This window comes from Vitis vinifera, chromosome 3 (genome assembly GCF_030704535.1).
Source record: "Vitis vinifera cultivar Pinot Noir 40024 chromosome 3, ASM3070453v1".
NCBI classification, from domain to species: Eukaryota; Viridiplantae; Streptophyta; class Magnoliopsida; order Vitales; family Vitaceae; genus Vitis; species Vitis vinifera.
Genome location: NC_081807.1, coordinates 6,885,195 through 6,908,312, shown reverse-complemented (window position 1 = coordinate 6,908,312; position 23,118 = coordinate 6,885,195). Strand labels below are relative to the sequence as shown.

Below are 23,118 nucleotides of genomic sequence, written 5' to 3'. Positions count from 1 at the left end.
TAAAGAGGAAGACTTGGTTACAACAATCAATCACTTGTTTTTTTTTTGTTTGTGATGACTCAAATAGGTATGCTCTTTATAGTGATATTCTATTGTTAGTATCCTTTAATCATGTATGATTAATTTATGTGATTATATAATATTATACATGTGGTATCAGAGCGAGATTTACAAGATTTAGGATCTACAATTGGAAATTGGAAATAAAATTTTTAGTTTCTTATTTTATTTTATTTTCGGAGCTGAATCTGTGATCCATGCCTGTGTATGGTTTTTTGGTTTCTTTTTATTGTGAAACTTTAGGCCTTTTGTTCCTCTTGTCACAAACTTCAATTTGATATATTATATGTGCAATTTCATTGTTTAAATTGGGAGTAATTAAGTTTTTAAATTTTTGGAATTTTGTTATTTAAAGATTCAAGAAAATTTTTATTTGTTCAAATTATTGTGTTTTACTCAAATTAAACTCTTGGATTTTGTTGTTTACATATATTATAGTTAATATGTAGCATCAATTTCGATTTTTTGGCTCAATTTGGTGAAAATTGAAAATTCAAAAATATGGGTATGAACCCTAGAAAATTCGTTTTATATTTTTTTAAAAATTGAGCAAGATTGAGAAGTTTTTTGTTTAATTAATTGTTGTAGAGAGATTTATTATATTGTTAAGGTAAAAAATACATGTAAAATGAGGCCAAATAGGTGTTAAAATAGAATTTTTCGATCTTGGCTATGGAGGTATAAAAACCGAATTTTGTTAATCAATTATGGATATCTTTAAGTTGTTTTTTTATGATTAAATGACTTAAAATTATTAGAAACAACCTAAAGTTTAAAACCCCTCGAGATCCCGATCGAAAAACATTCATTTTTCAATTGTTTGTAAGTCGAGCAGCAATCGGGTCATTTAACCTGAATTGTAGGTTTTTTGACTCGTTGCTGGAGGGTTGAAGATAACCTCTAGCACATGCCACACATGTCACATGTGCCGCATGTTCCCCACTCGCGGGTCAAGTGTGTGAGACGCGTGTAACCTCATCCGATGTCCGTTTTGAGCCCCGTTTTTTCTTGTACGCTCGTTTTTTTTTTTTTTTTTGTCATCTATTTTTCTAGATATATTGTTTTATTTTTTGGGGGTCAAAAATATTTATTAAATAATTATTAACTTTTTGTGATTTAATTAGCTTAAAATTATTCTTTGGTATAATTTTCTGTTGAGAATTTACTAGAAATTATGTTAATATATATGGAATAAGAGTGTAATACTCACTCTCTCTAGATTGAAACTTTTTCAAGCATACTCTCATACTTGGTCTAAATCACATAAACTAGTTAAATAATTAGTTTAAAGTGTAATAAAAAAAATTGTTGTTCAAATTCTTGCTACTATCATTGATCACTGAAAGTAAATTTTGTGACGTACTTCATCTTGTTTGATCATATGCATGTATATCGCTAATATGCACTATTGTTGTTGGGTAATATTATTTTTTAATTTACCCAATTTTGGAACGTTGCATGTGAATTGTTGATGTTATTTCACCAAAGTGATTTAACCATTAAAATTTGCAAGTTTATGAGTTCCTATTTTGTTGATGGGGAAAATTTTAGATTAATTTCTACAATTGCCTAACAAAGGGGGTTATTGTGCAAATTAATTTAACAATATGAGGATATTGAATGAGATAAATAATTTGATAAATTTATTTGCCCAAAGAAAATGAATTATTTGTTGATCTTCATACTTAGAGAATAGTTGTTTATTGTGGACTCTGCCCAAATGGGAGTTTATGATAATACAATTGATTCTTGTATTGTATTGCTTATGCTTATTTAAGCATTTTACCTATTGCCCATAATTGATCTAGTTGCAAATTTTTGTCAATCAGTTTCCTTTGCTGTGAACAATAATAATGCTACAATTGAAATTCTAAGTAGGTCGAACTATAAGAGATGGAGATCATACATAAAGTTTGTTTTAGGAATGATGGACTTGGATATGGCTCTACGTGAAAGTGTTAACCCGTGTTTAAAAGTTTAAACCAATGTCTTGCCTAATTTAATTGTTAATAGGGTAGTTTGGGTATTCCTCTTGTTTATTTGTCTTGCGTAATCTAATTTCGGGGAAAACATATTTCATTTTTTTATCTAGTTGATAGAGGCTTTCTGATTTGTAAATATGGGTAAAAAAATAAAAATAAAAGTTACTCGCAACCTTTGATTCTTTCTACAATTCGATTGGGCGTTGTTTAGTTTTTGTTAAAGTGTTAACCCGTGTTTAAAAATGTTTAAACCAATGTCTTGCCTATTCTAATTGTTAATAGGGTAGTTTGGGTATTCCTCTTGTTTATTTGTCTTGCCTAATCTAATTTCGGGGAAAAAATATTTCATTTTTTTATCTAGTCGATAGAGGCTTTCTGATTAGTAAATATGGGTAAAAAAATAAAAATAAAAGTTATTCGCAACCTTTGATTCTTTCTACAATTCGATTGCGTGTTGTTTAGTTTTTGTTAAAGTGTTAACCTGTGTTTAAAAATGTTTAAACCACTGTCTTGCCTAATCTAATTTCGGGGAAAAAAGATTTTATTCTTTTATCTTGTCGATAGAGGCTTTCTGATTAGTAAATATGGGTAAAAAAAATAAATAAATAAAAGTTATTCGCAACCTTTGATTCTTTCTACAATTCAATTTTATGTAGAAAAACTCCATTTTTTCGATTTTTATTTTAATTCCGATGAAATAACTACTTGTTTGAAAGGGGGAGGGGGGTGTTGTTTAGTTTTTGTTAAAGTGTTCCTCTTGTTTATTTGTCTTGCCGAATCTAATTTCAGGGAAGAAATATTTCATTCTTTTTATCTTGTCAATTGAGGCTTCTTGATAAAAAATGAAAAAAAAAAAAGAAAGTTATTCGCAACCCATTTTTTGTAGAAAAACTATTTTTTCGATTTTTACTTTAATTCTAATAAAAATAACTACTTGTTTGACACAAATAAAATAGTTGAATGACTTTGATTTTTTTTGGATTCAAAGAAAAGAAGGCGTGAAGTTGAAATAACTCACTCAAAACCCTTTAAAGTATTGTGTGGTACAATTGGATCGAATAAGCCCTTATGGAATAAATATTCAACCACTTGTGAACCTTCCGGTGTTGTCTTTTTCAATATTTGTTCAATTACCCTTTTACCTATAAATGTAATGTAGGAATTGTGTTTTCTTTATATATGTATAAATTCTTCTTAATAAAATTGTTCTTAGGGCCTTTGAATCTTACTAAAAACCCATTTTTTTCCTTATTTTATTAAGTCTTTAAATTTGTTAATTTCAAAATCTTCTTATTTGGGAATTGTTCTTATTAGGATTTGATCAAGTGGATCCTTCTTCGACCTTAGTAGTCCTTGTTGGGATAGATATGCCTGAGAGGTTTATCTTATGAAATTCTACGAGCTAGAAGATCTTATAGAGTTGGACAAAACTAAATCTCCTCCTTTCGTCTAGATATTAAATTATTTGTTCAATTTTCTCTTTTCTTTGTTCTATGGCCGGATACATTGGTGAAATGCCATGATTTTGGAAACTCTACCTCATTTCACATGATTTTCTTAGGGATGATGAAGTTAGACTTATGAAGTGTGTCTAACTCTAACATTATTCTCTCCCTTAGGATTAGTGTGCTTTAGATCCTATATTATATACAAAATAAGCAAATCTTGTTATGATGGAAATTGAATTGTTTCCTTTCTTGAACTTAAACTTATTGTGAAGTTAGGGAAACATTGGGAAAATCTTGTTATGATGGAAATTGAATTGTTTCCTTCCTAAACTTAAACTTATTGCAAAGTTGGGAAAACATTGGGGTAAACAAGACCATCATTAATCCTATTTGAACCGCTCTAATAATAAAATCTCGGTAATCAAGATGTCTATTTTCCCTTTAACACATGACAATTAGGTGTGACTTCCACTTAAACGCCCTATGGAATCCAATAGCTTGTTATTAGGTTTCCAGTGATTTATTAGGGTTCCAAATTAAAGCCAAATGGTAAACAATAGACTTAATATTCAACACATAGGAATCCAATTGTTAGTGTAGACATAAAAAAATTAGTGGATTAAATTACCACTAATTTGGTCTTCAAAATGAATAATTTTTTTTAAAAAAAATCCTCTCATGGATAAGTTTCCCTAATCTCCAACTATAAAAAGGATAATAATAATAATAAGAAAATTATTATTGTTATTATTATTTTGTTGGTAAAACCTTCCGGAGAGGAAAATTTGTTAAAATCAAGGAACTAAATCTCTTGAATTAAGCAACCAAAATTCGGGAATTTGAAATTTAAATTCTCTATCTTCACCTATAAATAGAGGTGTCTTCTATCAAGAGGAGGAAATTCAGAAATCAAAAAAATCTAGAAAAGAAAATCCTAAGGAGAAAATCCAAAGCTAACTTCGTACGGGAAAAAGGGTTTCACAACAAAAGAAAGAGCTTCATCAAATCTCCCTACAAGTTCGGTAAACGGAAAAAGAACTGCTACACGCATTCTCCACCATTCAACAAGGTCATTCGGGAATAAGGCACTTGTGGCCCTCAATTGAACTTCAAAATCAAGAAAATGTCATCGTCATTTTCCAAAGTATGATCAAGGCAAAAGAATCAGAGGGAAAATATTCTTTTGGAAAGAATATTACTTTTGAGATTGTACCCACAATGTATTTTTAATTTCAATAAATATTTTGTTCGCATTATTTTCCTATTTGTTTTGCTAATTTTTGCAGGACCAAAAAATTTACGAAATTTGTGCGTAAAAATTTATGGCACACTCGGTAAGACATCTCTACCTCTCATATCTTTTGATTGATCTCTACTTCATCGATGGCACCTAAAAGAACTCAAGTTGTGCATGTCAACAAGGGCGATGACAAGATCGTCATTGCACAATCGACATATGACGCCGCTACGGGCCCCATGACTTGTAGTAAAGCAAAATTAACATCTTCACTCTCAATAAAACAAACAAGTGAGGTTCATTTTTCACCTCTTGTTTTCACCTCTCATGCTCTCCTTTCTCTCTTCTTTCTCTCTCATCATGTAATCTCTCCAACCCAAAGCTTTCTTCAAAGCTTTCCTCTCTTCTCCCATTGTAAGATATTCATCTCCTTATATAACTATGTTTTATGTTATACCTCCTATGATGGATGGTTTTTAAGTCATGTAATTAACTTTGTTTTATGTTTTCATTATACCTACTATCATGGATGGTTTTCAATTTATGTAATTAAAAGTTTGTGGTTCATTCTCTTTAAATTTCTTGTTAAATATCTTGTGTATTTTCTGACTTCTCTTATTTGTTTTGAATTTTGGCATAATTCATGTTTTCATTACATATGACCTTATCCTGGGTGTCTATGGTATCAGAGCCACGGGAAGGAAAGTTGGGTTTGTTTTAGGTGTTTTGAGCTATCCTAGGATAAGTAGCAGTGTGTCGAGGAGTGTGATCCATGCCGGGTTAAGCCCGTTGTTAGCCGTGGATAGGTGCTTGTTAGGGTTGTAAGAGGCTGGGGAGACGTCTCATTAAGTCTGTCAATCTGCTATTAGGCTCTAGATTAAAACCCTAAAATGAGTTCGATTTTCAGAACGATGTCTAGGAGATCCACTAATTCTCAAGATACTGTTGTAAACAATGAAGAGATCAATTATCCTAAGATCCGAAATGATTTAGATGATTGGAAGTTACCTAAGGTACCTAATCAAGAAATTTATAAGAAAGCTTTGGGTTAGAGAGATTACATGATGAGAGAGAAAGAAGAGAGAATGGATAACATGAAAGGTGAAAACAAGAGGTGAAAAATGAACGGTGAAAATGAGCGGTGCTTACAAATGAGGATCAAGCCCCCTTAAATAGCCAAAAAGAGAATATTAAATACTACCAATCAGGAGACAAAACACTATTTGCTTTTTGACCAACTACTGTGAATAGTTAACCCGTGCATGAATAGTAAAAGTGAACGGTAACATTTTACTGTAGCACTTTTAGACTTTTCAGTAGGAATCTTACTTTTGGCGGAAATAACGGCTGACAGACTGCTTTGGACTGTGGAGTCACATGCTTGATGCTTTTGGTGCTAATACTGCTTAGATGGATAATATTCTTGTTGGCAGAGTATAATGAGAAATATGCTTAGGGTAGAGTGTAATCTTTACAATGCTTTTCCAAAACCTTAACATCTTCAGTAACAAACTTGGTCGGTAAAGGATCCAATTTCTTACTACAGAAAATCTGGTGGAAAAGATCTGCAGCAATGAGATAGCTCATATTCTTTGGATAAGCTTCAAAATCTCTGCTAATTATTCTAACTCTCCAATGCTTGATTTGATTAATAATGGGATGTTAAGAATATAGCTTCTAAGCATATTTTTGCTAGGTGGCAAGCTATATTTTAAGCAATTTTGATTTTCAAATTGAGTATATATTAAAGGAGAAAGTAACTCAATCCCTAATTTCCTAACTCGTGAATTTTTGCAGGATTCACAAGAACATGGCCCAAAAAAAAAAACCTCTTAAGCCCATTAAGAAATCTCCAAATTATAAGAAATCTCATTCAGTTCTTTCTGAGAAATTCATGTCACTCTATTATGAACATTATGAAGTAATAGGTTCTTGCAGCCACTTCAAACATCATATTCCTTCAGCATCCCTTAGCAGGGATATAGATTCAAGCTCAGAATCTCTACCTTTTGTGGAGGATTCCTTCCCCACAAATCCATCTTTTAATACTAACCCTTTATCAATTGTATTTCTAATTTGCAGGAAAGGTGTGAGACTCTTGAAAGGAAGCTTGAATTAGTTGACTTTCACTAGCTTATGTTAAAAGCTCAAACCTCATTTTCCCCACTGGAAAATGGTGAGAATAAGCATTCTACCCCACTGGTGGATGTTAAAAAATTGAGTGAGGAAGAGTTGGGTTACGGTATGTTAAGGGTGTATTTCCATAAAATAGAGAATTTATATTCTCTTTAGCCAGATCTACGTCTCCTAATTTTTGGAAAAGCCAAGTCTTCAGCTGAAGAAAAGCAAATCTTCATCTCATCCAGGATTTTCATATCTATCTCTCAACCAATATTGGTTTTAAGGTCCCAGGTTTAAGTTTGGTTATTGACAGGGAATTTGATGATTCTAAACTTTGTAGAATTGTCGAAGAACCTATCCAGTGCCAACAAGGCATTAAGAAGATGTTATGCAACTGCAATAGAAATTTCATAATCAGTCGGGTTTACTTGGACTTGCAGTACTATTCGTCAATCAGCCTTCCATGCAAGAATGAAGAATTACTCTTAACTCCAGAAAAGCTTCTAGATTATGGATTAGTTCATCAAATTATCTGCTCTGATCCAAAGTAACTCAAGGATTTAAAATGAACAAGAAATTCGCTGACGCCATCATCATCAGCAAAGCTCCTGAGTGGGTTTCTTTTGGCAGACTTATTCCAGCTTAGCACATTGTTTCTCTCCACTATCAGAACAGAAGACCTACGCGGCTATCTTTCCCTTTGCAATTTTGACATTAGAGAGCCAGAATTATTAGCAGGGATTTTGAGGCTTATCCAAAAAATATGGGTTATCTCATTACTGCAGATTCTTGTCATCAGATTTTCTGTAGCAAGAAGTTGGATCCTCTTCCAACCAAGTTTATTACTAGAGAATTCAAGCTTCTTGAGGAACATTGTGAGGATTACACTTTGCCTTAAACATATTCCTCTTGTTAGCCTACCGACAAGAATGTTATCCAGCCAAGCAATTTCAGCACCAAAAGCAGCAAGCATGTGACTATACAGTCCAAAGCAACCTGTCAGCCGTCTTCTCAGCCGAAAGTAGGATTCACGTTGAAAATGTCAAAAGTGTTACAGTAGCATCCTTTACTGTTCACTTTTCATTATTCACTATTCTTGCACGGGATTACTATTCACAGCAATTAGTAAAAAAGCAAACAGTGTTTTGTTCTCTTTTTTTGGCTATTTAAGGAGGCTTGATCCTCATTTGTAAGCATCCTTTAATTTTTCATTTTTCTCTTCCAAGCTTATGCTCTCCCTTCTCTCTCTCTCAACATGTAAGCCTTCCAAGCCCCAAGCTTTCTTCAAAGCTTTCCTCTCTTCTCCCATTGTAAAATATCCATCTCCTTATGTATTTATGTTTTGTGTTATACCTCATATAATGGATGGTTTTTAAGCTATGTAAATTTTCAAGTTTGTTTTATGTGTTCAGTTTACCTACTATCATGGATGGTTTTAATTTTATGTAATTAAAGTTTGTGGTTCATTCTCTTTTTAAATTTCTTTGGTTACTTATCTTGTTTATTTTCTAACCCCTCTTCTTTGTTTTGCATTTTGGAATTTTGTTAGTAAAACTTTTCGGAGAGGAAAATTTGCTAAAATCAAGGAACTAAATCCCTTGAATTAAGTAACTAAAATTCGGGAATTTGAAATTCAAATTCCCTATCAAGAGGAGTAAATTAAGAAATCAAAAAAATCCAAAAAGAAAAATCCTAAGGAGAAAATTCAGAGGTAACTTCGTACGAGAAAAAAGGTTTCACAATAAAAGAAAGAGTTTCATCAAATCTCCTTACAAGTTCAGTAAACGGCAAAAAAATTGTTATATGTGTTCTTCGTCATTCAACAAGGTCATTCGGGAATAAGCCGCTTGTGGCCCTCAATTGATATTCGAAATCAAGAAAACGTTATCATCATTTTCCAAAGTGTGATTATTGAAATTGTACCCATAATATATTTTTAATTTTTATAATTATTTTGTTTGCATTATTTTCCTATTTATTTTGCTAATTTTTGCAAGACCAAAAAACTTACGAAATTTGTGCATACAATTAGGTTTTAGGGTTCCAGTTCCATCATATCCAAACAAAACTAAACAAGATCGATACCTATTCATTCCAAACAAGAAATGTCACGACCCAAATTCCGGGCGACCCAAAATTTGGCCCGTGACCCCAAGTCAAAGGTTTGACCCTAAGGGTTCCTCCTATTCCACGTTGGCAGTCAACCAAAACACTCTGAATTTTTATTTTTATTTTTATACATCCCACCAGAATTCTCATAAACCACAATATCCCAAAACTACTCAAAACAACAAGATTAAATAAATATTTATTATAGTCCAAAATAAAAGTTCACAATTAACAACTTTAATCAAAATAAAGCTTCATAACAAATCCATGAGTCATAATTACTAAAAAAAAATCCCAAAATCCAAACAAAAACACAATAACAGAAAATGTCACGCTCCACTAGGCCGCTCCAGGAGCATCTTGAAGTCCTCACTGCCCCACCTGTGGATCCTCTAGAGAGATATCTGCATCTAAAAATGTGTAATAAGGAAGGGGTGAGCATTTCCACATTGCTCAGTACGATGCCTAACACCCAAGGGGTTAAGGGGATTACTAAGTTTCAAAGAATACGAAAAGAACACTTCAACACCACAGGAATAATTCAACAGTATCAATCAAACCACATAGTTTAATATATAATTTTATACACAATTTCACAATATTCAACAATTACATGAATGCACATGAACGTGTGACACACAGTCATACAATGCACTATTGTTCTCGGGCTTTCACCGAAGGATACGCGTCCGCACCCAAATACACTCCCCATTCGGAGTCTTCCCGGGGTAACTTTTGGTTGTGGCTGCTAATAGAGTATGTTATGGTTGTGGAGCGGGAGACCACTTATGGAGGGCTTGCCCATTGCGGGGTGTACAGCAAACTCGACCTCAATCTCAGGGAAGTTCTCAGCAATAGCTAGTAGTGTATTTCCAGCCCCCTCAGTTTCAATTGCCTTACTACCAGATGCCACAATTACCCCCCAACAGCGCAGGGAACCAGGACAACTACTATGAGTAGTCAGACTCGTTCTTCTCAAGGGTCAAATGCTAGAGGTAGGGGAAAGCAGACAGTAGGAAGAGTTTTTGTCTTGACCCCAATAGAGCCAGAAGAGGACGTCCTTTTGGTGGAAAGTATGATTTTGGTATAGAGTACTTGGGTGCGTGTTTTGTTTGATACTGGTGCAACTCATTCTTTCATTTCTGCATCTTGTGCTAATGCATTGGGGTTGAAAACAGAAAGGGTAGAAAATTTGTTACTTATTGAGTCCCCTATGGGTACGAATTCTAGAGTTGATAGAATATGCAAGGGGTGTGTTATTACCTTGGCAGATAGAGCACTAAATGTGGATTTGAGGATTTTGGATATGACTAGGTATGATGTTATCTTGGGAATGGATTGGTTGACAGTGTATAGAGCGGTTATTAATTGTCATCGTCGTAGGATAATATTTTGTCTGCCAGAGGGATTTGAGGTTTGCTTTGTTGGAGGGAAGTGTGTTAGTTTGCCTTTTTCGCAGTCCGATCCGTGCTATCAGTATGTGTTGAGGAAGGGATCAATAAATTTCCTAGCTTGCCTTCATGGTAAGGAGAAAGCCCAAAAGGACATTACAGAAATTCTAGTAATGAGGAAGTTTCAGGATGTATTCCCAGATGAGTTACCAGGTTTACCACCGCATAGAGAGTTTGATTTCTCTATTGAAGTATACCCAGGAACTGATCCTATTTCAGTATCCCCTTATAGGATGGCCCTTCTTGAGTTGAAAGAATTGAAAACTCAGTTAGATGAATTGTTGGGTAAGGGTTTTATTCGTCCAAGTACATCGCCATGGGGAGCCCCAGTGTTGTTTGTGAAGAAGAAGGATGACACACTAAGGTTATGTATTGACTATAGGAAGTTGAATAGAGTTACTGTGAAGAACAAGTATCCTCTTCCAAGGATAGATGACTTGTTTGATCAGTTGAAAGGTGCAAAGTATTTTAATAAGATTGACTTGAGAACTGGGTATCATCAATTGAGGGTTAGGGAAGAAGATGTTTCTAAAACCGCTTTTAGAACGAGATATGGGCATTATGAGTTCTTAGTCATGCCTTTTGGGTTAACTAATGACCCTACTGCTTTCATGGATTTAATGAACAGAGTATTTCGTGCTTACTTGGATCAGTTTGTGATTGTCTTTGGTAAGATTAACTTGAGAACTGGGTATCATCAATTGAGGGTTAGGGAAGAAGATGTTTCTAAAACCGCTTTTAGAACGAGATATGGGCATTATGAGTTCTTAGTCATGCCTTTTGGGTTAACTAATGACCCTACTGCTTTCATGGATTTAATGAACAGAGTATTTCGTGCTTACTTGGATCAGTTTGTGATTGTCTTTGGTAAGATTAACTTGAGAACTGGGTATCATCAATTGAGGGTTAGGGAAGAAGATGTTTCTAAAACCGCTTTTAGAACGAGATATGGGCATTATGAGTTCTTAGTCATGCCTTTTGGGTTAACTAATGACCCTACTGCTTTCATGGATTTAATGAACAGAGTATTTCGTGCTTACTTGGATCAGTTTGTGATTGTCTTTGGTAAGATTAACTTGAGAACTGGGTATCATCAATTGAGGGTTAGGGAAGAAGATGTTTCTAAAACCGCTTTTAGAACGAGATATGGGCATTATGAGTTCTTAGTCATGCCTTTTGGGTTAACTAATGACCCTACTGCATTCATGGATTTAATGAACAGAGTATTTCGTGCTTACTTGGATCAGTTTGTGATTGTCTTTGTGGATGACATCTTGATCTACTCCAGGAGTTTGGAGGAGCATAAACAGCATTTGGTGACCACCCTTAGAACTTTGAGAAGGCATCAGTTGTATGGGAAGTTGGACAAAAGTGAGTTTTGGCTTACTGAAGTGAATTTCTTAGGCCATGTGGTTTCTGAGGCAGGAATAACAGTAGACCATTCCAAGGTGGAAGCTGTACAGGAGTGGCAAAGACCTACTAATGTATTTGAGGTTAGAAGTTTCTTGGGGTTGGCTGGATATTATAGGAGGTTTGTGGAAGACTTCTCTAGAATTGCAGCACCAATGACTCGATTGACTAGAAAATGGGTGAAGTTTGATTGGAATGAGGAGTGTGAGAATGCTTTCCAGGAGTTGAAGCGGAAATTGACCACTGCTCCAGTGTTAACTACTCCTATTAGTGGAGAGTTGTTTACAATTTATTGTGATGCTTCCACAGTGGGGCAAGGGTGTGTGCTAATACAGCAAGGCAATGTGGTAGCTTATGCCTCAAGACAGTTAAAGCAGCATGAGCGGAATTATCCAACACATGATTTGGAGCTTGCAGCAGTGGTGTTTGCCCTTAAGACTTGGAGACACTATTTGTATGGAAAGAAGTTTGAGGTGTACTCTGATCACAAGAGTTTGAAATATATTTTCACTCAAAAGGATCTGAACTCTAGGCAAAGGAGATGGATGGAGACATTGGAAGATTATGATTTTGTTCTTCATTATCATCCAAGAAAGGCGAATGTTGTAGCAGATGCCTTGAGTAGGAAGAGTGTTGGCCAGTTGTCTAGCTTGGAGTTGAGAGAGTTTGAGATGCATGCAGTTATTGAGGATTTTGAATTATGTCATGGTTTGGAAGGGCATTGTCCATGCTTGTACAGTATATCAGCTAGACCAATGGTTATCCAGAGAATAGTGGAGGCCTAAGTTCATGATGAGTTTTTAGAAAAGGTTAAAGCCCAATTGGTAGCAGGTGAAATAGATGAAAATTGGTCTATGTATGAAGATGGGAGTGTGAGGTTCAAAGGGAGATTGTGTGTGCCAAAAGATGTGAAGTTGAGAAATGAACTTCTAGCAAATGCTCATAGGGCGAAGTATACCATTCACCCTGGGAATACCAAGATGTATCAAGACTTAAAGAGACAGTTTTGGTGGAGTGGAATGAAGAGAGATATTATTCAGTTTGTAGCTAACTGTCATATTTGTCAGCAAGTGAAGGTTGAACACCAGAGGCCTGCAGGGTTGTTGCAACTTTTACCTATACCTGAGTGGAAGTGGGATAATATCACTATGGACTTTGTGATAGGGTTGCCAAGAACTAGAAGCAAGAAAAATGGAGTTTGGGTGATTGTGGATCGTCTTACTAAGTCAGCTCATTTTCTAGCCATGAAAACTACTAATTCCATGAACTCTTTGGCTAAGTTGTATATACAGGAGATTTTGTGAGATTGCATGGGATACCTGTATTTATAGTGTCTGACAGGGACCCTAAGTTTACTTCTCAGTTTTGGCAGAGTTTACAAAGGGCTTTGGGCACCCAACTGAATTTTAGCACCGCTTTTCACCCTTAGACAGATGGTCAATTAGAGAGAGTGATCCAGATCTTAAAAGACATGTTAAGGGCTTGTGTTTTGGATTTTGGAGGAAATTGGACAGATTACTTACCTTTGGCAGAGTTTGCTTATAACAACAGTTACCAATCTAGTATTGGCATGGCACCTTATGAAGCACTCTATGGGAGACCTTGTAGATCGCCCTTATGTTGGATAGAAATGGGTGAGAGTCGTTTGTTGGGACCTGAGATTGTCCAAGAGACTACAGAGAAGATACAACTCATCAAGGAAAAACTTAAGACTGCCCAAGATAGACAGAAAAGTTATGCAGACAAAAGGAGAAGGCCCTTGGAGTTTGAGGAAGGGGATTGGGTGTTTGTAAAAGTGTCCCCTCGAAGAGGCATATTTCGATTTGGGAAGAAGGGGAAGTTAGCCCCTAGGTTTGTGGGACCATTTCAGATTGATAAGAGAGTTGGCCCAGTGGCATACAAGTTAATTTTGCCTCAACAGTTGTCCCTTGTGCATGATGTTTTCCATGTGTCAATGCTAAGGAAGTGTACTCCAGATCCAACTTGGGTAGTGGACTTGCAAGATGTTCAGATTAGTGAAAATACTTCTTATGTGGAGGAACCTTTACGAATTCTGGAAATTGGAGAGCATAGGTTCAGGAACAAGGTGATTCCTGCAGTCAAAGTGTGGTGGCAACACCATGGGATAGAAGAAGCTACTTGGGAACCTGAGGAAGAAATGAGACGACATTATTCGCAACTCTTCTACGAATTTTAAGGTAAGTTAGTTTAAATTTCGGGACGAAATTTCTTTTAGGGGGGTAGAATGTAATGACCGGGTATTTTATGCCACGTTAGCATTTCTATTTTGAAAAGTCTTATTTTGAATTATGGTTGAAAAGTCAAAAAGAAAAGTGCTTGAAGAACACTTGTTAGTTTTGGATTGGTGAAATTCGGTTTATTGTGTGGTCAATTAGGTGAGTTGAAAATTTTATGCCATGTCAGCCTTAAGGTGGAAATTTCTTAGGATTTTAGTAATTGGGAATTTTCGGAAAAGAAAAACGAAAACGAAAATGAAAAGTTAATTAATTAAAATTAATTTAAATTAAAGTAATAATAATAATAATTAATTAAATTAAATTCCTTATTAATAAAAATTGAGAAAAATATTAAATTGTGTGTTTTATAAAAATAAAGAGAAAAGAAAAAAAAATGAAAAGGGGGTAATTTGGGCTTGGATGAAATAGGGTTTTAAAAGAAAAATGGGAGTTAGTTATTGGGTTTATTTTGAACTTGGGTTGGGCTTGAGTGGGCTGATTAAAAGGAAAAGAAATGGACTTGAGTGGGCTGTTTAAAAGGAAACGAAATGGACTTGAGTGGGTTGTTTGGTAAGTGGACTAAAATGAAAAGAAATGGGCTTAAGTGGAAAAGAAGGGAACAGTAGCAAATCTGGGAGAAAGGGGGCGGCGGCACTGTAGAAAATTTCACCTCGCCGGAGCTTTGACCGGCCGTTTGGGTTAGGGTTAAGGGTTAGAGTCCCCTACCACAAATTTAGGTATTCAGCTGCTAAAAATACGATTGGCCATCGTAGGATTGTTCCCCTCGTCGAGTAGAACACCCCCTCCAAATCTGAGCTGAAACGGAGGTCGTTTGACCACCCAAACGGCCAATCAAAGCTCCGACGAGGTGAGATTTTCTACAGTGCCGCCGCCCCCTTTCTCCCAGATTTGCTACTGTTCCCTTCTTTTCCACTTAAGCCCATTTCTTTTCATTTTAATCCACTTACCAAACAGCCCACTCAAGCCCATTTCGTTTCCTTTTAAGCAGTTCACTCAAGCCCATTTCTTTTCCTTTTAATCAGCACACTCAAGCCCAATCCAAGTTCAAAATAAACCCAATAACTAACTCCCATTTTTCTTTTAAACCTATTTCATCCAAGCCCAAATTACTCCCTTTTCATTTTTTTTTTCTTTTCTCTTTATTTTTATAAAACACACAATTTAATATTTTTCTTAATTTTTATTAATAAGGAATTTAATTTAATTAATTATTATTATTATTATTTTTATTTTAATTAATTTTAATTAATTAACTTTTCATTTTCATTTTCCTTTTTCTTTTCCGAAAATTCCCAATTACTAAAATCCTAAGAAATTTCCACCCTAACATGACATAAAATTTTCAACTCACCTAATTGACCAACACAATAAACCGAATTTCACCAATTCAAAACTAACAAGTGTTCTTCAGGCACTTTTCTTTTTTACTTTTCAACCATAATTCAAAATAAGTTTTTTCAAAATAGAAATGCTAACGTGACATAAAATACCCGGTCATTACAAGAAATATACTGGATTCAAAAACCGAAAGTTTGAATCAACCAATAAAATCGCAAAATTCAAGAGAATAAAACAATAGATGAATAGATACCCTAAATCATCACTGTATCAACGAGAAAATGGATAATCCAAGAAAGAAAAAAGGCAAATTAGCTGTATTTGAAATTCAGAATGGAAAGAAAAACGTCAAAATGCATTAAAACGGATTCTTTCTCAAGCTACTTTTATCATTTTCCTTCCCATTTGTTCCTTTTTCAAGATCGAACCGGAGCCTTCGATTACCACAATTGCTTTGATCTAAACCACTTTATAACACTAAACTCTCCCATCTCGTCCTTCTCCCACAACCATAACTAAGTCCTTCCCTCCATTTTCTCAACATCCAAACAGACAAATAATCAAAGATTCAGATCAAAACGTACCTTGCCAAACTTTAGAGTCGCCGTCACTGCCTCGCTCGAATTGTTTTCCAGGTTCTCCGAAGGCAGGAGATGATTCATTTCAGGGCTTGTCTTCCAAAGAAACGCAACCCAGATTCATGATGATCGATTGAAATAAGAACTGAACAACTGCATAATGCTTTGGTATATCATGGGTGAATCTAGACGTTAGAAATTTTGAAATTCAAAAAAAAAATGAAGTGACGGTGAATAGACATTTGTCGTGTGGCTCTGGGCATATGAGCGTTGGGTTTTTGAAGTGATGAAAAAGTAGCCGTTGCGAGGCATTATTTTGGGCTCCAACGGTTCTTTTCTTTTTCTAGTTCCTGTTAGGATTTATCTGGTGCATTAATACACACTATAGTCTAATGAATTTGAAATACCAGCACGACACGTGGATTATAATTCGTTTGGAAATGGTACATAGGCCTCAAAGTAATCCCAAGTAAAAACCCAAGATGGAAACGATATACAGGCCTCAAAGTAAGCCCAAGGAAAACAGCCCAACCATTAAAACCTTTTCTCTGTATTTTATTTCCCAAAGATGGAAATGTTATATAGGCCTCAAAGTAAGCCCAAGGAGAAAACAGCCCAACAATTAAAAACATATATTCCGTTGCCGGGACTTGAACCCGGGTCTCTCGGGTGAGAGCCGAGTATCCTAACCAACTAGACTACAACGGATTATATTTGAGTTTTGATAATATAAAAATATATATAAAAAGAAAATATGATAGACAAAAAAATCTAAATCCAAATGTACCTCTCATTTCTCCCCACCATAAAACAAACAGATTTTTTTAATAAAAATATTTATTTTAACAGTTATTTAAAAAATAAATATATACTTCTCTTATATATATATGTACTAAAATCATTTTTTTTTAAAAACGAATTTACTTTTTATACTAAAAAGATGATTTTTTTTTGTGCCAAATTTGTCTTTTAAAAAAAATAGTTTTATTTTTATCTTAAAACATTTTATATTGAATCCATCTTTTTTTAAAAGTTGATAAAAATATTCTCTTAAAATATAATTATTTAACTAAACTCATTTTTTTAAAAGACGAATTCACTTTTTACACTGAACTAGTCTTTTTAAAAGACGATTTCTTTTTTTTCTTTTTTTTTATTGAATTCGTCTTCCGGAAAAATAAGTTTTATTTTTATATTAAAATATTTTATATTGAACTTGTCTTTAAAAAAAAAGTTCATGTTTTTTACATTGAACTCACGAGTTTGTTTTTACAAAAATATCGTAATTTTATAATCATTTTTTATGTTACAATTTTGAAAAAAATACACTAATCTTTTAGAAAACCCTAAAAACAAATCCACTATAAGTCATATTTTTCTAATTTACAAGTAGTTCCTTCATAATTCACCTTTGTGTTTCCTTATTGAGAAGTTATATGAAACTAAATAAAATTAAAATATTTTGGATTATTGAATTTAAGAATCATTGTTGAACAAAACATGAAGAGAGAGAGGGAGAGGGAATTGAGATTGATTCTATGAACAAAAAAATGAAATAAATTTTCTCCTCTTTGGAGTGTTTTTTTTTTTTTTTTTTTTTGTAAATACTAATTAGATTGATCACAAAAAATGAAAATAAAAATGTCAAAAAAATTATTATTTTAAAATACTTTTAAATAAACAAAATGGCTAATGTTTGTTTAGATACCATTCATATTTTCTATTTTTAAAATTAAAAATAGTATTAAATTTAAGATATTATAATTTTTGGATGTTTACACTAAAAAAAATAATGGTTTTAAAAATCGTTTAAAAAATTAAGGTATAAAAAAATTATTATTTTAATTTTTAAAATTTTGAAAGTGATATTTAAAGACATAAGTTTAATTTATACTATTTATGTAAAATATTTTATTTTTTATATAAAATTTATTATTATTTTCTATTTTTAAAAACAAAAAATAAAAAGTGTATATTGAAGATTACTTAGTAATTCGAAAAAAGAAATTATTAAAAATGTATTTCCCTCCAACTATTTTGGCGCCAAAAGAAAGGAGACGCACTGAAAAGTGTAAGATACCACCAATCAATCAGTATAAAAAGGAGGAAGGAACGAACCACGAAGCGACGTCGTTTTGATGATGCAAGCCAAGATCAGCTCCTTCTTCAGGCCCTCTTCTGCACCTAAATCACCTCCAATTTTCGATGATGACGATGATGAGGACGATGAAACAACACCGTTTTCTGCCACGGAGGAACCTCCCATTTTCGGTGACGACAACGAAACGGCGTCGTTTTGGGAGAAGGAACCAAAGGTCGTCATCACGTACAAGCGGAGAGCTCCGAACCCAGATTGGTACGACTCCGTTTTGCTTTCCCTTGATTTTGCTTCATTTGGGTTTTGATTATTGGTATTTGATGTTTCGGGTGTCTCGTTTTTCTCGAGGTTCTGTTTGGTTGTGGAGAAACTGTGGGAAAGTGGAAGAAATTGTTGGCACCCAACATCATTGTTCTGATTCTTAATTTTTTTTTTTTTTTGTATATTATTTGGAACCTTTAGGGGGAAAAAAAGGGGGAAATTTGGCTGAATTTCTTCAAGGGTCTGTTTGGCTTCTGAGAAAAGGTTGGAAAATAGAAGATGTCGAGGCTTTTTTATTCTTTGCTATTTTTTCGTTGTTTAGAAGGCTTTGTGGGTGGGGAAAGGGAAATTTTCAAGATGTAGGGAAGTATAAGAAATTATTAAAACTCGAAATCAACGTTTTTATTGTAATATTTTTGTTCATTGTTTCAAACATTTCCCGTGAAGAAAAGGGGGAAATTTCTCCGAATGAGTGTTATGTTTCTTTGCTGAGAAAGGTAGGAAAATAGAAGACACTGAAACTTTAACTCTTAATTATGTTTCATTGTTAAAGTGGTGTTGGGGAAGCCAAATTCCATTGATTTTTCCTCTGTTTAGGTGCTGAGAAACCTTAGGAAAAAAAGAAATAAAAAAAGAAAAAGAAAAGAAGAAATCAAGATTTTGATTATTATTTTTTTCTTATTATTTAGAACATTTGTGTGAAAAAAGAAAAAAAAAAAAAAAGAAGGGAAAACTCTACTAATGTTCGAAGGTTCTGTTTGGCTGCTGAAAAAAAGTGTTGGAAAATACAAGAAACCAATGCTTCGATTTGTAATTTCTCTTTATTTTGAACATTTAGGAGGAAGAAAAAGAGTATTCTATTCTGCGCAATTTCTTATGTTTCCTTTTGCTTGGGGAGAAAATGTAGGAAAAGAAGAGAACTAATGAAATTTTAATCATCAATTTTTGAACTATTTAAAACGTTTTGGGAAAAAAATATTCTGCTTCAGTCAAATTTTAAGTATCTGCTTGGTTGCTGGAAAAATGTGGCAAGGTAGAAGGGATAATATTTTTGTTTCTCATTGTTTGGAATATTTTGGGGAAGAACGTTTCACTCAGTTTAGTCTGACACCACATTTGAGGTTTTCTATTTTGCCCAACAAGGACTGGAAAGTATGATGCTCTAAATACATATCTAAGTGTATTGCTCCTTTTTTCATAAGGGTGATGAAGATATTCATTTCAATTTTCTGTACATCAGTTTCTTTTGGGTTACAACAACACTCTTTTTTCCTTTTTCAATTTTAATTCCTATCTCACATATTTTCAACCTTGGTATGTTTTCGGGTTCTTGTTATTTTTCAACAACTTGGGCTTTTTGGTTTTGTCATCAAGGGAAAAAAGCGAGACGGATGGTGGTTTGATTGCTGAAACTATGAAGAAACCCATTGTAGTGGATTCATCACTCCCAAGCAGAACCCTCGATAAGAAGAGAAGCTATGCTCAGTTCCATTTAGAGTTAGGCCAGTCTGATTTCCTTCTGCATTCATGCTCTACATGTGGGCTTAAGTATTCTCCTGGTGATGAAGGGGATGAGCAAGTTCACAAGGCATTCCACAAGAATTACAACCATGGAATTCAATTCAAGGTTCATTAATAGGAAATGTTGGCATCTAGCTGCTTTCATTTGGATTGTTTCGGTGTTTTTTGAATCAGATTGTTAGTTAAATTCACAGGGTTGGCGCAATGAGAGAATCATTAGTATGCCTTCAGCTGGAGGGGGACGAATCATTTTGGTGTTGGATGGCGACCCTCCTGCTCAGAAGAACAAGGTTTATATCAGTTTCTTGACTTTGGATCTAATGGGTGAAGTTTTTTACATGTTGATCTTGACATTTGGTCATTATTTGGAGCTTTTAATTCGGATTCTATGGTATTGGCAGGTCCATGAGGTTGTAAAGATGATGGAGATTGAACTTGGAGGTGCATGGATTTTTCATAAGAACCGTAAGGTGATCAACATCAAATTCTACTTTGTCTTTTTGAAGGGTTTATTATCTGGGCTTATCTAACTATATTTCTTTCCAAATTATGCTTAAAGAAGAGTAGAATGTGCTTTCTAGTTTCCAATACACTTTGGTCTCCTTGGAATTCTCATCCTCGAGTTTCTTCCCAAAATTATTTTTGAAATTTTGATGAAGTTGTTACCATCATTGGCCTCAAGACCAATTCTAGAGTAATGATTCTCAACTCCCAATTTCATATCTTTGGTTTTTTCTCTTTGTTTCTCATCCTTATGATTGCAGGTGTATCTATTCATTTCCTCCCAAAGGGTTGCTGGCTGTCTTGTTGCAGAACCAATAAAGAAAGCCTACAAAATTCTCTCGTCCTCAGCAGATGAAAGATCTAATGATACTAGTTCAAAGGAAACAAGACCGAATTCAAACACACTTCAGTTTGGGACTGTAAGTTTTCAGAGGGAAGTCATCAAAAGAGCCCCTTCTGTTAATAGCTGTGAAGTATTGGATGGAAGACCCAATGGACCTGTTGTTTGTGAAAATGAAGCTGTACCTGCTATCTGTGGAATTAGAGCCATATGGGTTACTCCCTCCAACAGAAGAAAACATATTGCCAGCCAACTTCTGGATGCTGTGAGGCAAGTTCATGAACTTCTGTTTCTTTCACTGTGTCCTCTCAGTTTTGTTCATTTGATTTCCCTCAAGAAACTAACAAATTACGTTAAGTAAATGGAAGAAAATAACATCAAATTGATTGAAGGGTTGTGTGTGATATCCCAAATGACCAATTTAGGCAGCTGGGAAATTCTCGACTGCAATTTGATGATAAGGTAACCTAAGAAATCATAGCTGAGTTTAATGATTTCCAAATGTGAGCTTAGGCACTCAGGATGAATATATGCCATTTTCGTCTTCCCTCGAGTCTGAAGTAGCCTCCAGATGGAGGTTGATTGTTGCTTTTCCTGTCAATTTGCTGGTTTTTTTTCTTTTCTGTTCTTATAGTTTCTCTTTTAATACAGGAAAAGTTTCTGCATGGGGTTTGTCCTCAAGAGCTCTCAGCTGGCATTCTCTCAACCAACATCAGCAGGAATGGCGTTGGCTTCCAATTATTTTGGTTCAGGATCTTTCTTGGTGTACAAGACTAATAAATCATAAATCATTCTGCTGAGTGGTATGAAGAAACTTAGATCTGTAGGTTGGGCTCCATCAATTTTGCCCATGTTTTCTCATTCTCATTTTTATTGGTCTCGCATACATGTTTGATACGACTGTAATGTCAAATGTCATAAAAGGTTTGATCTTTTTTATTGGCCGATGAGATAGTTAAAGCCCTACTCAAATGGTATCAAAGTGAAGAATACGAGTTTAGCTAATGTCAATAAAAGGTTTGACTTTGTTAGACACCAACTAGATTTCAAGCAAAATAGTGAAAGTCGATGTGAGGTGAAGAGCTTGCTCGGGAATTGTTTTTAAAAATACTTTTTGTTTTTAAAAACAAAAACTATTTTCAAGTCTCAAAAAATATATTTGACAAGTTGATGATAAAAACCAATTTTTTAAAACTTGCATGGAAATACGATGTATTTTTTTTTATAACATATATTAATCGTTGTCAAATGGTTTCAATTGAAGTCAAACTTATAAAATGAAAGCAATTTGAGAATCAACCAATGAAATTGTTCATTTTGTTCATACGACATACCGCTTCATGTCATGGGATAATCTTCATGTTTAGGACACAACCCATGTTGCAGAAATTATATTATTTGTATGAAATTTCAAACATTGCGATGCACAAACAAAAGGATCTTTGATCTTTATGGTAGTCACAACCATAATAACATGTGGAATGGCAGTGTTTGAAATCCCTAATATCAAACCAATGACTGACTATGAATGCCCTAAATAATAATAATATATAGTATTTCATCCAAATCTTGATATTTTAAAAATCTTAGTTTCACAATCCTTCTTGCATTAAGCTCAACTTAAAAGAAACCAATTATTTGACTAAGTATTCAAAAAGTTTACACAACAATAAAAAGTTTCACATATGTAGTGTACATAAACTATTTACATGTTTTTAGGGATGGTAAAGAGACGAATTTTTTCTGGTACCTACGTCACCTCACTTTTAATGATACAAGTTTGAAATTTAAATAAACAAGTTAGGAGTAGATGTAAAAACCTTTTAAAAAAAAAATTATGATGGGTTTGGGTATTGTTTTGTCCCACTATACCCATCTTGATTATATATAAAATTAATTTAATTTATTTTTAATTTCTTATATAATAATAATAATAAAATTACTTTTCAATAAAATAAGTGATAAAAAATATAATATTTAATTATTTATAACATATATTTATTTAAATGTAATAAAAATTTCAAAAATAATTTTTTTAAAAATTCAAAAAAAATAATAATAATTGAGATGGAGCATGTATGGAAATTTCACATACCCGCCCCACCCCATTTATTTTTATTTTTTTTAATGAGACATGAATGAAAATTATTTTGAATAAATGGAAGTTGGGATGAGGGTGATCCATCCTGAACTAGTGTCATTGTCATTCTTACGTGTTCTATGAATATAACACGAAGGTTTATGATCTTAATTATGAAACTATTGAGAGGGGGCTAGGTGGATTAGGAAGGTGAATATTCCATAATTCTCTTAATGAATTAAACAAACAATCTAGAATTTCAGTCGCACATAGTTACATGGAAAACTACCAACAAAGCCTCTTACAAACTTTATGAATTTCA

General features: G+C 33.9%; 1 protein-coding gene, 1 long non-coding RNA gene and 1 other non-coding gene across 3 annotated transcripts; 1 reads left to right on the top strand and 2 right to left on the bottom strand.

Annotated features, from left to right (window-relative positions):
• Window positions 1–9,130: 9,130 nt before the first annotated feature.
• Window positions 9,131–16,281, bottom strand: LOC132253561 (uncharacterized). The gene is made up of 2 exons (XR_009465394.1): window positions 15,999–16,281; window positions 9,131–9,367 (listed from the first exon to the last, which is right to left on the bottom strand). It is a non-coding gene; the product is annotated as an uncharacterized LOC132253561 (long non-coding RNA).
• A 346-nt stretch (window positions 16,282–16,627) lies between these two features.
• On the bottom strand, window positions 16,628–16,700 carry TRNAE-CUC (transfer RNA glutamic acid (anticodon CUC)). Its single transcript has one exon. It is a non-coding gene; the product is annotated as a tRNA-Glu (tRNA).
• A 1,387-nt stretch (window positions 16,701–18,087) lies between these two features.
• On the top strand, window positions 18,088–21,670 carry LOC100249805 (protein CHROMOSOME TRANSMISSION FIDELITY 7). The gene is made up of 6 exons (XM_002263493.4): window positions 18,088–18,348; window positions 19,726–19,978; window positions 20,067–20,162; window positions 20,274–20,342; window positions 20,637–20,986; window positions 21,368–21,670. The coding sequence occupies exons 1-6, from the start codon at window positions 18,131–18,133 to the stop codon at window positions 21,501–21,503; spliced, it is 1,122 nt and encodes a 373-aa protein (XP_002263529.2). The 5' UTR covers window positions 18,088–18,130; the 3' UTR covers window positions 21,504–21,670.
• Window positions 21,671–23,118: the final 1,448 nt, after the last annotated feature.

Coding starts and splice junctions, on each gene's coding strand:
- LOC100249805 (XM_002263493.4), top strand. CDS start 18,131: ATGATGCAAGCCAAGATCAGCTCCTTCTTCAGGCCCTCTTCTGCACCT. Junction 18,349..19,725: donor AGAGCTCCGAACCCAGATTG/GTACGACTCCGT, acceptor TTTGTCATCAAG/GGAAAAAAGCGAGACGGATG. Junction 20,343..20,636: donor TTTTTCATAAGAACCGTAAG/GTGATCAACATC, acceptor TTATGATTGCAG/GTGTATCTATTCATTTCCTC.